Source organism: Heterodontus francisci, chromosome 30, assembly GCF_036365525.1.
Source record: "Heterodontus francisci isolate sHetFra1 chromosome 30, sHetFra1.hap1, whole genome shotgun sequence".
Classification (NCBI taxonomy): Eukaryota; Metazoa; Chordata; class Chondrichthyes; order Heterodontiformes; family Heterodontidae; genus Heterodontus; species Heterodontus francisci.
The window spans coordinates 14,588,922-14,611,216 of record NC_090400.1 but is presented as its reverse complement, the minus strand read 5'-3'; the positions used below and the strand labels follow the sequence as shown (position 1 = coordinate 14,611,216).

Sequence of the window (22,295 nt, the reverse complement as noted above, 5' to 3'; positions counted from 1 at the left end):
GTCTATCAGCATAATGCAAGGCCTGGTCTGTTCTGCCATGAATATTCCCTAGCTGCTGATTTACAACCTTAGCACTTCTGCACACGTCAATTGCTTTCCTGAGAGTCAGTTTCTCCTCTCTCAGTAGACGTGCGCTCACTGCGGGATCTCGGATGCCTAATACAATCCTGTCTTTTATTAGACCATCTTTTAGTTGCACAAATTCACAGCATTCTGTGAGCTGTGTTAATGCAGTCACATATTGATCAATGAAATCTTTTTCACCTTGGACCCTAATATTGATCACATACTGTTCACAGGTTACATTCACTTAGGGTTCAAAGAGTGCCTCTGTTATAGTAACAAGCCAAGGAACATCATAAGAATCAGTTAAGTGATGCTCTGTGAATGTCACAAACAGAATCCCTCGTCAATTTAGGCACTTTCAAAATTGGCCCCTCTGGACGTATGAGTTGAAGTTACAAAATCCAGGAATACAGAATTTCAGCAAATGTCTGGCAGTCTATGAGTTAATGTGAAAACCTTATTAATTTGAAAGGAGAACGGATTTAGGAAGATCTCTTTCACATCAGCAAAGCAGTGATTGGTCATTCATAGGTCTTTCATTGATAGGGTACATACAAATGACGTGGATGGCCAGGCCCCGTAAAGTTCTGCAGCAACACGTGCTCACACTCAGCTGACAGACTGGGTGAAGTTTGACCTCTGCTTGTTGTCTGCTGAACAAGTATTTGTCTTTCTGGGTAACATGGAGCTCTCAGCTTTCCCCGAGTTCCTGTTCATGGCATTTGACAGATTCACTGTGCTGGCCATGTTCTGCACAGTCTTTGCTCTGGTCTTTGATTTCATGAAGAGACGGAAGAACTGTCAGAACTACCCTCCCGGACCCTGGGGTTTGCCTTTTATTGGGAACGTTCTTCAGGTAGACTTGAACAACCCTCACCTGTCGTTTGCAAAGGTAAAGTACAAGTAGTGAAATAGCAGGGAGTGAATGGAAATGGCTGAAGGTGAGGGGCCCAATTCTGTCGATCATTTTTAACCCTCTGTTTCTCTTTCCTTCTGTTATTGAGTTGCTTTTTTTCACCTGTCTTTCTCCATTTTAGTACTTTTTCTTGTGTCTAACTTTCTTTCCATCTGTTCTTTTGCTCCAATTTTTCTTTACTCATTTGACTTTTTATTTCTTACTTTTTAAGGTCCTTCTTTCTTTATTGGAGTCAAGTATAACTTATGTATTCAGTGTAGTCCTTTTCCATGTTTAGACTGAGTGAAGAGCTGAATAATGAAAGAGAGTGGTCCCATTCCATAGACCACCTTTCACCACCCCCACCTCGATTTCTCTTCCCCTCTATTTGTTTATTTGTCTATTTTCAGGATTGTTTTTTCTTCTGTCTTCCTCTATTCTATCTAGTTTGTCTCTTTTTTACTTCACTTATTCTTACTATTTATTGACCATTTCTTCTCTCCATATTCTTTCTTTAATCGAGTCAAGAAAAACTTTTGTTTTCAATATACTCTTGTTCTGAATTTAAATTGAATTACAGTCACAGTATTTTTAATGAACATAGATCTGGATTTTATGTTCTGTTGGAAGGCAGGTTTTCTGGTGGGGGGGGGGGCCGGAGAATCGGCGTGGATTCGTCCAAGATGGAATCCAACGCTGTAATGCCGGTTTCCGATTTTCTCGGACATGGGGGATAGCATTGCTTTTCTACTGACTCCATCTGACATGAGTCTCCATTGGCTAACACAGAAACGAGGGAGACTTGTCTCACTTATGTCTTCAGTTATCTGCTATCATTACACTATGACCTTCCTATCATTGGAATGGCTGTGTCAACAGTGTGTCTTTATTCTTTTGAGCAAGCAGATTGCAGCAAGCTATTTGGAACTGTGCAATATACCTTGGGTGAGCGTGGGAGATCATTGACCCTCTTCCTGCAGTGGACCCAGTTACAATGGGTAAACCTGTGGCTACTAACCTCCTCTGCAATCTCCATCCAGACTTGCTTGGTCAGGTGGGAGGACCTCTTCTTGCCATTGCTGGAAAGTGGACCTGCCACCTTACCCTTGCAGCCTGGAGGAGAATCAGCAGAGAGGCATCACTGATTCAGAATGATGCCCAGGAGGGATGTTTGCTGAGATGCAAAATTATGGCAAACCACAAAAACTTTGCTTCAGTAAACTACTGTTTAATGCAAGGAGAGTAAATGCAGGGCTGCCAGCCTTTTAAAGGTGGCACCAGCACCTGATTTAACATCAGGTGACACCGTTAATGGAGTCGCCAATGCCAGTCCGCCATGTGATTGGGAGGAGCAGCTGCTGTCGTTATGCTAAATGGCCGCCTGGTGCATAATTGCGGCAGTGCGACCGCAAAATTCACAGGCAGGACTGCCGCCATTTTGTCAGCCGGGGCCCTCCAGGCCTCAGGCAGCCAGAGGATGGCCGCTGAAGTCAGCCCAGGCCAAGAAACAGCCTGATCAATAGCCTGTCTACAACCCGGCTGTTATTGCAGGGTCACACCTCGTAGAAGCACTCGAAAACCTATAAAAAAAAAACACATGGACACACTTGGTGTTTGATGGGTGTTTGATGTTTGTCATGTGTTAAAGTTCTGTTGTTATTGCAGTTTGGTTTCATTGTTGGAAAATGCCTATTCTTTCATGGTTTAATTGTGGGATCCTGGCTTCACCCTTCTCCCTTATTGAACTGCCAGAGCAGGCACAGCCCTGCTTTGGTAGGCATTTCAGATGTGCCAGAGTCTGTGGTTAAGCTGGGTTCTAGGCACAGTGACAAATAGAAAAGAGGCGACAGACTGAATGCATTGAGGTGAGTCTTTAAGGAGTTCATTCTGAGAGGCCATCATGGTAGCTGGAAGCTGCTAAGTGTGAGATTGTCTCTTGCATTCCTGTCCCGTCACTCGATGTGCCTGACCTCCGGTGAAAGGGGTTCAAGATCCATTGCTGCCTGCTCATTAGCCTCCTCCGCGTCCTCCTCATTGGTTGAGGACTGGTGATTAATCATGCCCTCTTCATGCAATGCCTCCCCACTCTGCAGTGCTAGATTATGGGCAGCACAGCAGACCACCACAATGTGCAGGACCCTCAGTGGGGCATACTGCAGGGCTCCACCGAATCCTTCGAGGCACCAGAATCTCATCTTTAGCAGCCCAATGGCCGGTTTGATGGTTGCTCAGGTGAACCCGTGCAGATGTTGTACCTGTCCTCTGCTGCAGTGCAAGTTTCCTCACAAGCATCAGTAGCTATGCCTTCAATGGACAGCCTTTGTCTCTGAGAATCCATCCCTGAAGGCGAGTGGGGTCCTGAAAAGCTGCGGGACCTTGGACTACCTGAGTATGTAGGTGTCGTGGCTGCTTCCTGGGAGGCGAGCACATGCCTGCAGGAAATGCTTTCAGTGGTCGCAGAACAGATCAAAATTGCTGGAATGGAAGCTCTTCCAATTAATAAAGGCGGCTAGCTGGTCCGTTGAAGCCTTGATGGCCACATGTGTACAATCTATGACACCTTGCTCCTGGAGGAATCCAGTGATGGCCCCGAATCTAATGACCCTCTCTGCCTGCCTGCCAAGGTCAGTCTGGTAGTGCACATGGTCGCCTGCCCTCTTCAACAGGGTATTGGTCACCTCCTTGATGCAGTGATGGGCTGCTGCCTGGGAGACCCAACACATGCCCCCAATGGATCCCTGGAAAGATCCAGATGCATGAAAGTTAACTTCCACTCTGATCTTCAGAGCCAGGGGCAGAGGGTAACCACCAAATCCCGTTGGTTGCAACTCATCTTGCAGTTTGGCACATAAGTAGGTGACGGCCTCCCTGGAGAGCCTCAGTCTTCGCTGACACTGCCGCTCAGATATTTTGAGGTAGCTGAATCAAGTCCGATACACTCTCTGGTGAAGGTGGGCCCTACTTGGCATGGGCGGCTGCTGTTGCTGTCGTCGTGGAGCTACACCACGGGGTCCACAGAGACAGAGTATATGAGACCCATGCCAGGTGATCAGTCGGCCTCCAGAGCACTGCCCTTGCAGAGACGCTGTTGCCTTGGCACCTTTGCCTTTGCTGTTCCTCTCAGCTTACATGCTAATGGCCTTCAGTGCCCACCCATTCTGCGAGCCAACCCTCTCTCCCAATAGTATGGTCACCCAACCCTCTCACCCAAGACCAAACCCACCTGTGCAGTGTTCACAGCACTACAGGCTGACAATGGCCTTCACTCCCTCCCCCTTCCCCTATCCAGTGCTCGTCATGGCTGCCTTCCCATCATGGCACTGAGGCTTCACCTTGGTGCCGCCATCTTTCAACAGCTGGGGATCCAAAGGCACATGAAGGCCACCCGCCATCCACTGAAATCCAAACCTCTCATTGAATCGCTATCAATTGCATGTGACTATGTTAGAGCTATCTGTTCAGAAATTCAAATGATAGTCCCGTCATGTCAGGGCAACTCTGCTGTCTTGGAGCTTTCCCACCATTAACTAAATCCAGGACTAGTGTTACGACGATGAATTTCCAGGCTGTTGTGTCTGACTCTTTTCTCCAGCCCCCGCATGTCTCCGTTCCTGCTCCAAGCTGCCTCACTAAATCCAGCGCATTATGTCTGATCTGTATATTAACTCCATCGACCCACAACCCTCAATACCCTTGCCAAACAAAAGTTTATCAATTTCAGTTCTGAAGTTTTCAAGTGATCCCCCACAGCCGCAACAGCTTTTAGGGGCTTCACGTATTGCTTTGTATCATTAATGATCTTCTTTGGCCTTCTTATCTTGAGAGACAATGGATAAGCGCCTGGAGGTGGTCAGTGGTTTGTGAAGCAGTGCCTGGAGTGGCTATAAAGGCCAATTCTAGAGTGACAGACTCTTCCACAGGTGCTGCAGAAAAATGTGTTTGTCGGGGCTGTTACACAGTTGGCTCTCCCCTTGCGCCTCTGTCTTTTTTCCTGCCAACTACTAAGTCTCTTCAACTCACCACACTTTAGCCCCGTCTTTATGGCTGCCCGCCAGCTCTGGCGAACGCTGGCAACTGACTCCCACGACTTGTGATCAATGTCACAGGATTTCATGTCCTGTTTGCAGACGTCTTTAAAGCAGAGACATGGACTGATACCAGTGGCCGGTGGGTCTGATACCAGTGGCGAGCTCGCTGTACAATGTGTCTTTGGGGATCCTGCCATCTTCCATGCGGCTCACATGGCCAAGCCATCTCAAGCGCCGCTGACTCAGTAGTGTGTATAAGCTGGGGATGTTGGCCGCCTCGAGGACTTCCGTGTTGGAGATACGGTCCTGCCACCTGATACCAAGTATTCTCCGGAGGCAGCGAAGATGGAATGAATTGAGATGTCCCTCTTGGCTGACATACGTTGTCCAGGCCTCGCTGCCATAGAGCAAGGTACTGAGGACACAGGCCTGACACACTCGGACTTTTGTGTTCCGTGTCAGTGCGCCATTTTCCCACGCTCTCTTGGCCAGTCTGGACATAGCAGTGGAAGCCTTTCCCGTGCGCTTGTTAATTTCTGCATCTAGAGACAGGTTACTGGTGATAGTTGAGCCTAGGTAGGTAAACTCTTGAACCACTTCCAGAGCGTGGTCGCCAATATTGATGGATGGAGCATTTCTGACGTCCTGCCCCATGATGTTCGTTTTCTTGAGGCTGATGGTTAGGCCAAAATCATTGCAGGCAGCTGCAAACCTGTCGATGAGACTCTGCAGGCACTCTTCAGTGCGAGATGTTAATGCAGCATCGTCAGCAAAGAGGAGTTCCCTGATGAGGACTTTCCGTACTTTGGACTTCGCTCTTAGACGGGCAAGGTTGAACAACCTGCCCCCTGATCTTGTGTGGAGGAAAATTCCTTCTTCAGAGGACTTGAACGCATGTGAAAGCAGCAGGGAGAAGAAGATCCCAAACCGTGTAGGTGCGAGAACACAGCCCTGTTTCACGCCACTCAGGATAGGAAAGGGCTCTGATGAGGAGCCACCATGTTGAATTGTGCCTTTCATATTGTCATGGAATGAGGTGATGATACTTAGTAGCTTTGGTGGGCATCCAACCTTTTCTAGTAGTCTGAAGAGACCACGTCTGCTGACTGATCATTAATGATCAGTGTTATCAATATGGGCACTACACTCCCAAATCCCAATCATTGGTTTTGATCAGGCAGCTCCAGAAAACCATCACTACATTTACAAGTCTCTGATTCAAGCTACTGAGAAAGTTGCCTGCCAGGTTTCCAGTTGCCAATATGGAGAGCACACTCTCTCCCCAGAGGGAAATATCCCACTTATCTACGTCGAGAGAGCTTAGCTGCATATTGGCAGAGCTCAGTGTGCACAGGAGCACTGTTAGAGTTTAACCAGCTGAAACCATGACTTGTCTAGTCAAAGCCATCTTGCCTCTGAAGGCATTTTCGACAGTCTAGAGGGAGGAAGCCTGGCCTCCAGTAACAGGTCCAGCTCTCCAGGTTCCACTATTGATCAAGGCTGGTTGGTCAATCATTAACAGTGTCTGGAGGTCTGATTCTGATATCATTTTCTGAGTCTGCCACAACTGGCTGATGGTTCAAAGTTCCATCACCAGATATATCATCTTCGACTGCCTCCATGAGAGTCTAAATAATTCCAGTAGACTTGGAACAGCCATAAAACCATAAAAGTTTATATTCAAAGTTATGGCACAGTTACCAAAGCAACCTCTGCTTTAATTCTGCTTTGAGCTGTCCTACCCTGATAGGAACACAAGAAGGTAAGAAATAGGAACAGCAGTAGGCCATTTGGCCCTTTGAGCCTGCTCCACCATTCAATATTTTAACATAGGTCTTTAAGGTGGAGATACTTTGGGTACAAGTCAGGCATATTCCCATAAGGAGGGAAGGTAGGGTGTCCAAAGCTAGAGTTCCCTGATGATAACTGAGATAGAGGATAAAATAAAACAGAAAAAGCAGGTTTATGACAAATGTCAGACACAGATTAAGTCAGAAACCCAGGAAAATACACAAAGTGCAGGGGTGGGGTTTTGGGGGGAGGGAAATTGGAAAAGGATATGAGAAGGGCAAAGAGACAATGTTAAAAAAAGAAAGACTTGCATTTAGATAGCACCTTTCAAGACTTCAGGGAGTCCCGAAGTGTTTTACAGTCAATGTAGTATTTTTGAAGTGTACTCACTGTTGCAATGTAGGGAACGTGGCAGCCAATTTGAGCACAGCAAGCTCCCATAAACAATAATGTTATAATGACTGGATAATCTGTTTCTGTGACGTTGATTGAGAGATAAATATTGTCCAGGACACTGGGGATAACTCCCCTGCTCTTTTTCAAAATAGTGCCATGAGATCTTTTGCATCCACCTGAGTGAGCAGACAGGGTTCTTTCATCTAAAAGACGGCTGCTCTGACAGTGCAGCACTCCCTCAGTACTGCACTGGAGTGTCAGCCTAAATTTTTGTGCTCACATGCTGGAGTAAGACTTGAAGGCACAGCCGTCAGACTCAGAGGTGACAGTGATACCAACTGAGTCAAGGCAACAATGTGGGAAAAGATGAGCGAGTAACATAAAAGGAAACTCAAAAATCTTTTATGAACAAATACAAAGGGAAAAGATAGTTAAGGTTAATGTCACATCAGAGGAGAGGGTTATAGAGATATTGGATAGGATAAAAATAGAAAGGAGGAGCAAAGTAGGTTGGCATTACTCAAAGTTAACAAGTTACCCAGTGCAGATGGGATGCATCATCAGTCGTTGAGGGAAGCAGGGGTGGAGATCAAAGACGCTCTGACCACAATCTTTCAACCTTCCTTCGATATGACCACAGAACTGAAACAGCTCTTATCAAAGACACAAATGACCCCCTGTGTGACTGTGACAAATGTAAACTATCCTCCTCATTCATCTCCAGCTGTTTTCAGCCTTTGACATGGTTGACCACACCATCCTCCTCCAATACCACTCCACCATCGTCCAGCTGGGTGGGTCTGTGCTCACCTGCTTCCATTCTAATCTATCTCATCGTAGCCAGAGAATCACCTGCCATGGCTTCTCTTCCTGCTCCCATACTGTTCTCTCTGGGGAAATGAGGAGGAAGTTTTCACAATGAGGATTGTTAAGATCTGGAATGGACTACCGGAAAGAGTCATGGAGTCGGATTCCATAGGAACTTTCAAAAGGCAATTGGACATTTATCTGAAGGAGGACTAATTTGCAGAGTTATGGGGAAAAAGCTGGATTATGGGATTAAATTTAACAGTTCTTTCAAAGAGCCTGTATAGGTACGATGGACTGAATGGCCTCAATGTGTGCAGTAACATTCCATAATTCTATAACTAAACCTGTTAATATTAACTGGGAGGAATGGGAACAGTGTGAGTGTGCATTGAGAACAGTGTGGGGGAACGAGTGGATAAGAGCAGTAATTGGATGTGAGGATTTTGATGTACGATTAACCACTGCCTCTTCATAGTGACACAAATCACAGCACACCAACCTTGTGCTGTTTGCTCATTTCAATAATGGTGGTTTACAGCAGACTGCTGAGTGGCTGCACACCTCAGAAACGGGCCCAACTTAACTCCACTTAAAATTAGCCTGCAGTTCATAAAGGGGAGAAGCATTCTGGCTGCAGCAGGTGCTGGAAGTGACTGGAGAAGAGTTTATGAGTAGAAAGAGGAGTGGAAATCGCGCAACAGTTCAGAGAGCGTGCCCCAAGGTTTTCCATAGCAGTGGAGGCCTGAGTGCAGGAGATGGACAGGAGGAGAGAGGTCCTCTTCCCTTGGGGTCAGGAGGCTCTCCAGACAGACACTGTGAAGGCAGTGGGAGCAGATAGGCATCTCTGTCAATGTCAGAAGTCTATCTCCAAGGGCCTGGATACGGTACGACAAAAACTTCAATAACCTCACTTGAGCAGTGAAGGTCAGTAAATGCCATGTCCTGACAATTGAACCAGTAGCCTCACACACACTGTTCGAAAAGAGTTGCACAGGAGTTCTGCTGCAGCGGACTCAGGTGAGCCCTTCAGTGGGGTAGCGTACAGAAGAAGGCTGATGGAAATACGCACAGAAATACTTGGTGCATTGGCAGGCCTGCCAGAAAGCCTGATGCCACACCGAAGAAGCATGGAGGAGTCCAGCTCCAACTCGGCACAGGGCTCAGGGCAGAGCTTGTAGCCTGTCATTGCCAGTGTGTAAGTGGTGGCCATGAGTGTTGCAGTGGAAGCTCAGACAGAGGTCATGAGATCATAGTTTGGTGCCATGAAAGCTGAAACTACAGCTATCCTTGCTGCACATACCTGTGACAATGGGACATGTCGGGTGTCACAGCAGTCCAGCAATCTCTGCTCCAGCAAATTATTCAGAATGTTGAAGGGCCATCCCAGGGGAGTGACAGTGCCTCCGTGCTCAGTGAGCCTGCTGTTCTCTCTTAGGATGACAGTATTTCTGCTCCCACCACTGCCACTCTACCAATGCCGTTACTGTTTCCTTCCAGCCAGTCAGCACAGACTGCTGCTGCCCTGCCAAGGTGGTGCAGTCCCAAGCCGGGCCTTCCAGGCCCAGAGCTACGTGAGGGTGTCCTGCATGGTCATCTGCAGTCTCCCTCAGTGGAAGTCAGTAGCCTTCCACTTGCCATACTGCAGCCATTTGGAAAAGGCAAAGGCACCCAGTAGAGAGGCAGTAAGGGAAAGTACAAGGTGATTAGTTGACTTTTGGATGGAATATTGGATAGCTAGTTGGATAAAGTTGGTTTGGAATGGTTATTCCAGCATTGCAGTCAAGACACTGTGATGGGCAGTAACAGGGATGGTAAGGTGTGTGTGACTGTTTTAAAATGGGGATTTGGGATTGTGTTCAGTGGTACCGGAGTCGAATGATGCGCTCACAGACAGCCTGGCTGGAAAGGGGATATATTGGGTGCCTCCTCCCTTCCTCCTGCTCCTCTTCCACCTCTTCCTCCTCTTTCTGCTCCTGAGCTGCTCACCATATGTATGGTGGCAAGGGCTGTCCCTCATGATGGCCAGAGTGTGGGGTAGACCACCACGAATTGGAACACCTGCTCCAGCTATTACTGGAGGACTTCTCCAGAGTGGTCCAGTCAGTGCTTCAGTACCCCAGTGGTCTGCTCCATGATGGTTCATGTGGCTGCATGGCTATCATTGTACATAGGCTGACCACATGTGGTTGGGTTGTGGAGTGGAGTCATAAGCCAGGTATAAAGCCCTTCTCGCCCAGCAGCTACTCTCTGGTTTGACGTGGTTGCTCAAATACTGAGGGAATGGCGGCTTGGTGCAGAAAGCATCAGGAATTCACCAGCATGATGTGCTGAGCTTGGTCACACACCAACTGCACATTCAGGGAGTGGAACCCTTTGAGGTTATGATCTATCTCAGCACTTAAACGCGACATCCACAAAGCCACCTGTGTGCAGTCAATGGCACCCTGCACCATGGAGAAACCGGCTATCCTGGCAAAGCCACTTACTCGCTCTGCCTGCTTCTCTCTGGTCAGAGAGAACACAATGAATTCCCTTCTCCTGGCACAAAGAGCCTCTATCACTCCTCTGTTGCAGCAGTTGCCAGTGAACTGGGAGATGTGACAGATGTCCCTTGCTCCAGCCTGGAAGGATCCCAGTGAGGAAATTCATGGCTACGGTTATTTCCACAGCCACTGGCAGTGCCGTCCTTGCCCTGCTCTGAGGTTACAGCTCCAGTTGCAAGAGGTGGCAGAGTTCTGTGAGCTCCTCCTTTGTAAAGCACAGATGATGCACACACAGCTCTTGGCTTAATGGAGTTAGAATGATAGGATCATAGAATCACAGCACAAAAGGAGGCCCGTCATTTCCATGTTGGCTCTATACAAGAGTAACTCAGCTAGTCCCACTCTCCTGCCCTTTCCCCATAGCCCTACAATTTGTTCTCTTTAATTGTTTATCCAATTTCCTTTTAAAAGCCACAATTGAATCTGCTGTAAGAGAAATGCACCCTGAAGACCCTGGGTGGATAAGGCTTCCTGCTAAGAACCCCTCTACCTCTCCTTCCCCTCCCTCTGCGAGCAGCTTCTCTTCTCCTTTGCTGTCTCTGTCAATCTCCCTCTCACGGTGCAGCCCAAAGGATTGCAACTGGAGCCCATAACTGGGAGAAAGTGGTCTGACCAGAATATTTGAAGTCACAACCAAGGCCTTCCCCAGGTGTAGCATCATTCTCTGTCAACTTCACAAACTTTAACCAAACCTTCAAACCACCAAGCACTTCCTCAAACTCAAACAGAGCCAGTAGAAATTAATCAGCGATTAACCTGCAAGTTGTTGATAATCCATTTAAATATTGCTGGGGTTTCGTGTGGCAGGGGGGGGATTCCTGCCTGTTGCTAAACCCGTGTTTAAGAGGGATGTCATGCAGACCTCCACTTGCCAAGAATCAGACACATTTATTTGATCACATGAACATTGAATTTTAAACTGTTACTGGAGTAAAGAAAGAACTTGTTTACAAAAAAACACCAGACCCTTGACTAGAAGGACATTTGAATAGTAACAGAGAGTACTTGGAAAGGACAAAGGGGCCACTCCCTGCTCCAACTGAATCCACAATGGACCTTTGATTACCAGAAGTTGAAGGTGGATGATCCAGCATTCCAGGTTAACTGCTAAGATATTCGAATACACAAACAGACGTGGTCAGACCAGTTTAGTCACATGACTAACTGGTTGTTGGAGTTTTTTTTAATTTGAACTTGCCACAGAGTTTTAAAACTCAGAAAGCTATTTGCTCCTGGACTGGAAAAGACCTCTTGTGACTGGCTTGCTGCTGCCTTTCTCCTACCTGCTCATATCTTTTTCACGGAACTGAAGCGCACTGAAGACACAGGAACACCAAGAGAGAAAAGTCTCCTATAGTGGACAAGGTTTAAGAAGAATAATGGGTCCCAACGAAGAGCAAGACCACCTACAATCAAGGACTCTACAATGAGCTTGAAGCACAGTAACAAACCCCCTTGAAGGATCGCCTCAAACATTTTCACTTTATTTTTCTTCTGCTCTTTTCTGTCCCTATTTGCGAGTGTATATTGTGTGTGCATGCTAGCGTGGGCGTGTCATATATCCAAAGGCTTTCAGCGAATTAGAGTTTGAGTTTAAGTTTTAATAAATTTCACTTTTCTTTTTTAAACCTGAGAAAACCTGGTGTGCTGGATTCTTTACCTCATGATTGGAAAGCGGTGAACAACGATTCACCAATGGGGAGCTCAAACATGGTGTGTTTAAAATTAAATCCTGTTACAGTAAGACCAGGTGAAGGCTGAGAGGGACTCCTAGACACCTTTCACACCTGGTCACAACAGGGGCATTAGCTGGAGCAGTGAGGTCGAAAATGGCAGAGCTGGTGTCAATTCAAGTTATATGCCTACTCTGTGCAAGCTACTAACGCCTGCGCAAACACCCTGACCAAGATGGCATTCAGCGCAGGCCGTGCTGGGAGTGTGCCTACAGTACAAACATCATTTTGGTACCAAAACAGCACCCGTATCAGCAAAATTATGGGCACTAAAGAGCCCAATTTTGTGGTCTGTGAGTCAGAACCAGAAAGGGCACCAGAATAAACTAGGTGAGTCAAGGGTGAACTAAAGGAAGGGGTAAAGAGTGTCAATGTGAGCTTGGGGGGAAGGGGAGAAATAGAGTGCTTCTGTAAACGGATGCAGGAGTGATGACGAATGCCTCTGTGTCACCGTGACAACCAAAAATCAACATAACAAAAAATTTAGCAGCACTGATACAACAGCCCAAAATTTCTCCAGAAGAAATGAGGGGAAAACCCCACAATCTTCTGCTCTATAAATGACATAAATTACTGTAGGATTAGTATAAATGGGTGTTTGTTGGTCAGCACAGACTCATTGGGCCGAAGGGCCTGTTTCAGTGCTGTATCAATACAATAAGAATCCAGCCCTACCCGTACCGTCACATGCAATGACACATGGGCTGGAATGTCAAACTCCCTGGAGCCCAGCATTAACTGGGAGAGGGGTGCCGAACAATTCCATACTGGGTTACTAGCTGTGATGTGTCTGATTGGAATCATTCCAAACTGCACTATCTCTGATCACTATTGTATCTGATCGAAGAGATTGAACCCATAATAATGGGATCATGCTATTCCCCATTTAATTCCTTTCTTTATTGTTAAGCTGTGGAAGAAATACGGCAATGTGGTCAGTGTACAGTTTGGATGGACAAACATGGTGATACTGAACGGCTACGAAACACTAAAAGAGGCTCTGGTGAAGAAATCAGAAGATTTTGCTGATCGGCCACACTTTCCAATATATGAAGATATAACAAAGCGCATAGGAGCAGGTAACTATGTACCAGGCTTCAGAGACAGCCTCAGGAACCAGGGGCAGTGGGATATGATATGGACTGAATGGCTCCTTCTGTGGCTTTAATTCTATGATTCTGATTGACATTAGTTGTTTCTGCTGATAATCCACACGTCATCATCCTCTCAGCCTGCAGGGGATTCTGTCAAGACCGAGGGGAAATGGTCTCAGTGTGTCCAGGGGGATTGGCATCAGCATGGTCCAGGGAACCAGTGTCTGTGCGATCCAGGAGAAACGGTCTCAGTGCGGTCCAGGGGGACTGGCATCAGTGCGGTCCAGGGGGATTGGTGGCAGTGTACCCTTGAGATTGAAATAAGAGATAGGAAGGGATTGTTCCCGCTAACAACGGTATACCGCAGAGCGCCTAATAGTACAAAGGAAGTGGAGCAAAAAATACGTTAACAAATATCTGAAAATGACTAAAGGACGTGGAATAATCATGGGAGATTTTAATTGCCCAGAATTCAACTGGTAAGAAGTGGTAGTGAGAGGGATACAGGGATATGGAGTTATAAAACAATGTGTGCAGGATTCCTTTCTCACCCAGGACATACAAAGCCCAACAATAGAGGGGACATGAGACACGATGTATAAATAAGGAAACAAGGGCAAAATTGAAACTAAAGACAAAGGCACACACTAAGGGCTAAATTGTACAGTTCCCCCGCCCCACCCCGACCCGACATCGGGAGTCGTGGCAGTTGGGGGGGGTGCGGGTTGGAAAATGCCTCTGGGAGAAGCCCGTCACAGACTTCGACACTGGAAAGGGCCAGCCCCATATCGATGACGGCAATGAGCCCGTGGCGGCCCCCACCGCTGCTCGACGATGAGGACTCATAGTGGCACTCCCCACCCCCTGCCACTCAGCAACGGGAGCCCAATTTCAATATGCAACCTGAAATAAATACCTGAATAAATGACAATCGCACTCCCACTTGGCAGTTAACTATCAGTCGCCATAAACTGGTGCATTCTCCATGGCAACGCCTCTACCAGAGTCCCACTGCCAGCCAATCAGAACTCTCTTCTCATACAGTATAAATTTGTTGCTTTACCTTACATTGGTATTCTTGAGAATTGTCTTGATGAATGCAAGAGAAGGTGGATGAATGATCCTCTCCACCCTTGCACATTCTTATGATCTTTTGCCATTGAAAATCCAGTAGGCAGCCCATTCCTGATCATTTAGACAGGAAAGTGAAAGGAAATTCTGGGACTGCATGAATATTGAGTTCAATTTTAACAAGAAACAAAGCTATGTAGGAGCTTTTGTATTTAACTTCTGCCACATTTTGGTAAACGTAACCAGGTCCCAGCAATCTCAGACATATCTCAATGAATAAGATAAATAAATCACTGTTTCTGTTGTACCCCTCGAGGTATTGTCTTTGCAAAATATGGCCATTGGTGGAGAGAGCAGAGAAAGTTTTCACTTTCGACACTGAGAACCTTTGGGCTCGGGAAGAAATCTCTGGAGATGCGAATTGTGGAAGAGGCTGGATTTTTAAACAAAGCTTTTGAAGATGAAAGAGGTGAGCAGATTCTAAGATCTTATCTCGATTTCAGACCATGGTAGGTGATTTTATCCTTCAGTGCACCCTCTGTGCTGCAGTCTCTGGACTGTTTGATAGAATGAAAATTGGGTGAGGGTTAGAGCTTTGGAGCTTTTCCCCCTTTGCTCTTAATGGGAATTTCATAGAACATTCGGAACTGTTTGCGATGGGGTCATTTCAATTCAAAACAATTCCTGTGTAATTTTCCAGAATTTTCTCCATTGTTTGACAGAAAAGAAATACCCACAAGGAAGCTTGGAGCCAGAGGGGGTCGGCCAGTCTCCTCAGATCGGAGGGTCTGTAAAGGAGCTGCCGGCAACCTGCTAGCACCTGAGGTAAGGTTTCCCATTGTCATCTAAATTGCAGCCGGGCTCCGTTACAGGCCTGGAGGCCACCTGGCAGCTGTTTCTGATGATATCCCAGAATCTAACAACAACAACTTGTATTTATATAGCCTCTCAAATGTTATAAAATGTCCCAAAGTGCTTCACAGGTGTGTAGTCAGACAAAAACTGACAGCCAGTGAAATAAGGAGACATTAGGACTGGTGGCCAAATGCTTAGTCAATGATCTAAGAATTTAGGAGTATTTCAGAGGAGGAGAATGGGTGAGGCAATGAGGTATATGAGTGAATTCCAGAGTTTAGGGCCTAGGTGGCTGAATGTACGGCCACCAGTGGTGGGGTGGAGGAAGTGAGGGATGCACAAGGAGCCAGAGTTGGAGGAACACAGAGTTCTTAGAGGGCTATAGTGCTAGAAAAAGTTCCAGAGTTAGTGAGAGGAAAGGCCACAGATGGATGGATTCGAACATGAGTTAGATTTATAAAATTGAGATGTTGTTGGACTGGGAGCTGGTGTAGGTCAGTGAGTAACAGGACTAACAGGTGAATAGAACTTAGGATATGGGCAGTAGAGTTGTGAATGAGCTGAAGTTAATGGTGGGGGAGGGGAGCGGTGGTGGAACATGGGAGGCTGGCCAGGAAAGTATTTGAATAGTAGAATTTGCAAAGCTGAGAAACCTGTTTGCTTTGTTCACAGTTGTTTTGCAATAAATAGAAATGGAGATCCTGGCTGTCCCATAAAGGGGAAGGAGTGGCTTGATTTGAATCCACCAGAATGGAGGGATTTAGATCTGCAATGAACATCCAGCCTTCAGTCAGCTACTAAATCCCTCACTGCAATCTGTTCATGGAAGAGTTTCAAAATATGCATTCGTACTAAGATCATCTCTCTGAAAAATATCATCACTTGTTATTTTTTACACAGGACTTGCGTTTGATCCACATTTCATTATAAACTGTGCGACCTCAAATATTATCTGTTCCATTACCTTTGGAGAACGTTTTGAATATCAAGATAAAAAATTCCTTGGATTTTTACAAATACTTGAAGAAAGTTTTGTTTTGGAAGGAGCATTTTGGGGTCAGGTAAGGCAATTCATTGGATAATTAATGCAGCAGAAAGTGTGGGTCTTGTAGGGTTCTGGATATCAGAATCAATCTCAAATGAAATAAAGACAAAGCTGGGTTACATTCTTCAACTGTGCAAGAGAAAGGTTCAATAAAATACTGGGATGATCTGGAGCTAAAGCGATGAGTGATCGGAATTAACTCGAACTGAGAGGATGAGTGATTTTCCCTTGCTCTGTAGAATTGCATGTGGCCATGCTTCCTGTGTTCTTTCCTGACTTTCATTTTCAAGAAAAGTTTTTCATCAATTTTTTGGCTCCACCATCTCCGCTCTTGGACTTCTTGCAGTTTCCACAGGCTCTGATTATCTTTCATTACCTCAGCAAAGTGACCAATCTTCATACATGAGCATAGACAGTATAACATAGATTATCCTGGGTGTGGATACCTGTGTTTACAACCTCTTTCACCACACTTCCAGCTGTGAATGGACCAATGAGAATTTCAGTCCTGGGTATCTCTGGTGGTTGAATTGGAGATAAACACAATGTAGATGAAGGTATTTCTCAGGGTACTGATGAGGATATAAGGCGGATTGTTGAAGCAGTTGGGAGCTTCGGAAAAAGTCTCATCAGCTCCAGCAATTGGCAAATACACAGTTGTCCGTTTAGCCTGGAAATACTCATCTGGTTGTATTCCTGCTCCTGCTGATTGTCCAACTTCTCTGAATGTTTCACATTTATGTCTGACTGAACAGCAAAGTTGAGGGGCATACAGCAGGCTTCATCTGTCTACACACCTGAAGCAGTACTTTAACATTGCTCTGGTATGTTTGATGATGATCTGATAGATGAATGCAGCTGATTGTACCCTGTGCTCAGCAGGTTTATGCTGCTTTCCTAGAACATTCATAAGCTGAGGATCCAGAGGTCAGCCTTGGTCTCCATGGGAGATAACTTTGCCGTTTTCCAACTGGGTCAAGTGGGACTGTGGATGAGTTTAAAATAAAGACTTGTGACGACTGCCTGGGAAAAGGGAATTCACCTGCATAATCCTGACCTGATAGTCACTGTCAAGCTTCACCTGACTGGAGTGATTGGTCATGTGGCTTCTGAATGCACCGCCAATTGTACAGGAGTGTATAGTGTCACATGGGTGCCTATCATTACTGCTGAGGACTTTGAGGCTATCTGAACAAACTACAACACCGGTTTTTACTGTCGCCAGTTTTCTATGGGAAAAGTAGTGATGTTGTTAATGCAGACACAGAAGATCTCAGTCACCTGTTTGATATATCTATAGCCTTCAGATTGTCCAACTCTACCAGTGCTCTCCTGGCCGGCCTCCCACCTTGCACCCTCTGTAAACTTGAGGTGATTCAAAACTCTGCTGTCATTGTCCTAACTCACACCGTCCAGTTCACTCATCACCCCTGGGATCGCTCACCTACACTGGGACCCAGTCGGCAAGGCCTCGATTTTAAAATTCTCATCCTTGTTTTCTAATTGCTCCATCTACTCGCCCCTCTCTATCTCTGTAACCTCCTCTAACCCTCCAACCCTCTGAAATCTCAGCGCTCCCCCAATTGTTACCTCTTGTGCATTTCAATCGCAGCACCATTAGCAGCCGTGCCTTCAGCTGCCCAGGCCGTAAGTTCTGGAATTCCCTCCCTAATGTCTACTCCTCTCTCCTCCTTTAAGACCCTTCTTAAAACTTACTTCTTTGAGCATTTCGTCACCTGCCCTAATATAATGTTTTCCTTAGAGCAGAGAAGGCTGAAGGGGGACATGATTGAGGTATACTAAATTATGAGGGGCATTGATAGAAGAGCACTTGAAATGCATAGCGTACAAGGCTACGGGACAAGTGCTGGTAAATGGGACTAGAATAGTTAGGTGCTTGATGGCTGGCACAGTCACGATGGGCTGAAGGGCCTGTTTCTGTGCTGTATATCTCTGACTCAATACGACTCAGTGACTAGATTTGTGTTATATTTATATCTACTTTTTCACTGCAGTTAGAAAATATTAAAATATTTCCCTAATCACAGTAATGGCAGTAAAACCAAACCAACACTGGGTTCTGAAAGGAATGTGTTTGTGAAGAAACTCATTGAAACACATTGAGGATTAACAGAGATAGAGACTGATCTCATTCATATTATTGATTATTATTTACTGAGAAACCAGATTTAGATACCGGGGAAATAATTCCTCTTTGTAATAAAAGCAAAATACTGCGGATGCTGGAAATCTGAAACAAAAACAAGAAATGCTGGATTCACTCAGCAGGTCTGGCAGCATCTGTGGAAAGAGAAGCAGAGTTAACGTTTCAGGTCAGTGACCCTTCTTCGGAATTGACAAATATTAGAAAAGTCACAGATTATAAACAAGTGAGGTGGGGGTTGGGCAAGAGATAACAAAGGAGAAGGTGCAGATTGGACCAGGCCACATAGCTGACCAAAAGGTCACGGAACAAAGGCAAACAATATGTTAATGGTGTTTTGAAAGACAAAGCATTAGTACAGATTAGGTGTGAATATACTGAATATAGAACATCAGCAAGTGCAAACCTGAAGAAAAACAACCTGAAAAAAACAGTGGGTAAGCAAACTGAACAAACTAAGATGAAATGAAATAAATGCAAAAAATGTAAAAAGGAATGCAAAAAAAAGGAAGAAAAAATAACTAAAAATGACTAAAAATGAAAGTAAAGTGGGGGGCTGTCATGCTCTGAAATTATTGAAATCAATGTTCAGTCCGGCAGGCTGTAGTGTGCCTAATCGGTAGATGAGATGCTGTTCCTCGAGCTTGCGTTGATGTTCATCAACGAACATCAGAGCATGACAGCCCCCCACTTTACTTTCATTTTTAGTCATTTTTAGTTATTTTTTCTTCCTTTTTTTTGCATTCCTTTTTACATTTTTTGCATTTATTTCATTTCATCTTAGTTTGTTCAGTTTGCTTACCCACTGTTTTTTTCAGGTTGTTTTTCTTCAGGTTTGCACTTGCTGATGTTCTATATTCAGTATATTCACACCTAATCTGTACTAATGCTTTGTCTTTCAAAACACCATTAACATATTGTTTGCCTTTGCTCCGTGACCTTTTGGTCAGCTATGTGGCCTGGTCCAATCTGCACCTTCTCCTTTGTTATCTCTTGCCCAACCCCCACCTCACTTGTTTATAATCTGTGACTTTTCTAATATTTGTCAGTTCCGAAGAAGGGTCACTGACCCGAAACGTTAACTCTGCTTCTCTTTCCACAGATGCTGCCAGACCTGCTGAGTGAATCCAGCATTTCTTGTTTTAATTCCTCTTTGTGTTGGTTTCATTGTAAATATAACGCAACAAATTTTTGTGTTCACTATTTTCATCAAAATCAGAAAAGTCTTGTAAAAGAATGTATCTAATTTCAAACCCTGTGTTTTTTGCAGCTTGTGAACACATTCCCCTTTATTCGTCACCTCCCGGGCCCACACAATAAGATATTTGAAAATCATGAGAAAACCATTCACTTTTTCCAGGAAATAGTCTCGGAGCATAAAAAATTATGGGATCCAAATGAGCCGAGGGACTTCATTGATGCTTTCTTGGCAGAGCAGGAGAAAGTATGTGATGGATACTGGAGTATTTTACAGACAGTGTTTACAGATGTGCTTTAAATTCACATTCCATTGTGCTCGGTAATGGGTGTTGCCTTCTTCGCAGAGAAGGAGCAGGTAATTGGAGCATATTAAAGCCAGTATCCTTTACATTTGTTGTTAGGCCACCCCGTCCCTGTTTTGAAGATATTTTCTGCTCTCCTCTGATCCCTTTTGACAGCCAGTTGTCATTCTCCACCCAAGTGTTCATCTGGTCTCTGCCTATTGGTGCTTTTGAACTAGCTATTGGAAGCCACATGGAATCAAACTTTCAAAAGGGAATTGGATATTGAAAAATTGCAGAGCTTTGTGGAAAGAGCAGGAGTGTGAGACTAACTCGTTAGCTCTTTCAAAGAGACAGCACCAGTATAATGGAATGTGCCTCCTTCAATGTTGTAAGATTCCGTGATTCTCTTACAACCTGTGGTGACTCCCTTGACAGCACATTTAAAAAACCAGCACGGCCCCTCATCCACAATCCTCCCCCCACAAACACGTGGAGGGAGGTGGGCTGTCTGTCACCGGCAATGGTGTCAGCTGTCTGTGCGCAGGCTCTGGCACCATTTATAAAGGACAGCCAGCCTTACCGGCTAATTTGAATTTTTAAAGTGAATCACCACCCCAAAGTTTACAAAATAATTTGTCACGCCCCTTTCCAACCGCACAATAATAATTACATTAGACATTTACCATTTCCCCGCCCTTATCTTTGAATTCTGACCTTCCCCCCACAGACTATAAAGTGTTGAAAGACCCCCCCTTCCCACCATCTCCTACACTGATGATGCTTATTTGATCCTGCTCCCCCAACAGAGAAAAACGTAGCTCCTCCCGCCTCCCCACCAGTGTCTCGCCTGCTTTCCCCAGCCAGTCCCTCCCAGGTGTCAGCCTCCGTGGCAGGCCTCAGCTGGAACCATGCTCTGGCCCACCCCGCCACAGAGCCCAATGTTGAGAGCTCAGTAAAATCCAGCCCCTAGTTGTTATGATCTGGAAGGCACTACCTGAATGGACGGTGGAAGCAGATTCAGTGATAAGTTTGAAAAGGGAATTGGATCAAGACTTGAAGGGAAAATCATTGCAGAGCAATGGAGAAAGAGTGGGGGCTTTGAACTAATTGGGTAATTCAACAAAGAGCTGGCACAGGCACGATGGGTCAAATGGTTTATTTCTGTGCTGTTTCATTTTATAATTCTATATGTTATCAATGATTTTGTTAACTGCTTTTTAGATGAAGCATGTCCCCAAGACAAGTTTCTTGGAATCCAATTTGATGGGGACGGTTTCTGACCTCTTTGCAGCTGGTACAGAGACCACCTCCACCACCCTGCGCTGGGCCCTGCTCTTCATGATGCTACATCCAGATCTGCAGTGTAAGTATAAATAGACCTCAAACAGCTGGCAGGGTCATAGATACAGTTCTGAACTGTGGGAGAGGGGAGGAAGGAGATGATACTGTGAACTGAGATGGAGGAGTGGGGAAGGAGAGCACCCCAGTATCAAATGAGGGAGGGAAGAGAAGAGCGTTTGTGCGTTTGGAGGTAGTGTAACAATTAGTCATTTTCTGCCGACAGCACTGACTGAAATGATCCCATGATCAGTAAGGCAGGTTTTGAATCCTCCCTTTGCTATTCACTAAAACAGATTATTTGTTATTTATCTCATTGATGCTTGTGCGACATTGTTGTGCACAAACTGGCTGCTATATTTCCTGAATTACAACAGTGAATATACATGATAAATTACTTCATTGTTGGATCATGAGATTTAGAAAGGTTCTAAATAAATATAATTTCTTTCTTTTGCCTGATACTCAAAATTTGTCCTTTTGCTTCTGCAGCTAAAGTCCATGAAGAGATTGACAGAGTAGTTGGGAAGGAGAGAAAGCCAATGTTGGAAGACCGTGAGGAAATGCCGTACACTAATGCTGTTATCCATGAAACCCAACGCTTAGGAAATATTGTCCCAATTTCACTTCCTCATCAAACATACAGAGATACGGAGGTCATGGGATACACAATCCCGAAGGTACATTCTGGAATGAATCTTGGATATACAGCTTCCTCCTCCACACCCAAAACCTGTCCCTCTCTGAAAGCACAAATACTTCCCAGTTATAATGGTTGATTTTCTTCAGGGTCATTCACTGCTGTACTGAGCCCTTAATAACAGGAAATATGAAGATTCTGAGTTAGCAGAACTGCTCCCTATTGTTTGAAGAGTTGAACTTCTCTAAAACAGAGACCTTTGGAGTAGATGTGTATCTCCTGACACGAGAGTCTCAGTTGTTTTTATTGATAATGAGTTGATTTCCCATGGCATTCTCAGAG

At 45.4% G+C, this 22,295-nt stretch overlaps 1 protein-coding gene across 1 annotated transcript in view; it reads left to right on the top strand.

The window, feature by feature from the left end:
* Positions 1-663: 663 nt before the first annotated feature.
* Positions 664-22,295, top strand: part of LOC137346427 (uncharacterized) — a 67,970-nt gene continuing 46,338 nt past the window's right edge. Inside the window, exons 1-7 of the mRNA XM_068009880.1 lie at positions 664-958; positions 13,173-13,341; positions 14,744-14,896; positions 16,183-16,343; positions 19,762-19,935; positions 21,197-21,338; positions 21,806-21,993. Coding sequence (XP_067865981.1) covers positions 749-958; positions 13,173-13,341; positions 14,744-14,896; positions 16,183-16,343; positions 19,762-19,935; positions 21,197-21,338; positions 21,806-21,993 — 1,197 coding nt within the window. The 5' untranslated portion in view covers positions 664-748. The remainder of the gene's footprint in view (positions 959-13,172; positions 13,342-14,743; positions 14,897-16,182; positions 16,344-19,761; positions 19,936-21,196; positions 21,339-21,805; positions 21,994-22,295) is intronic.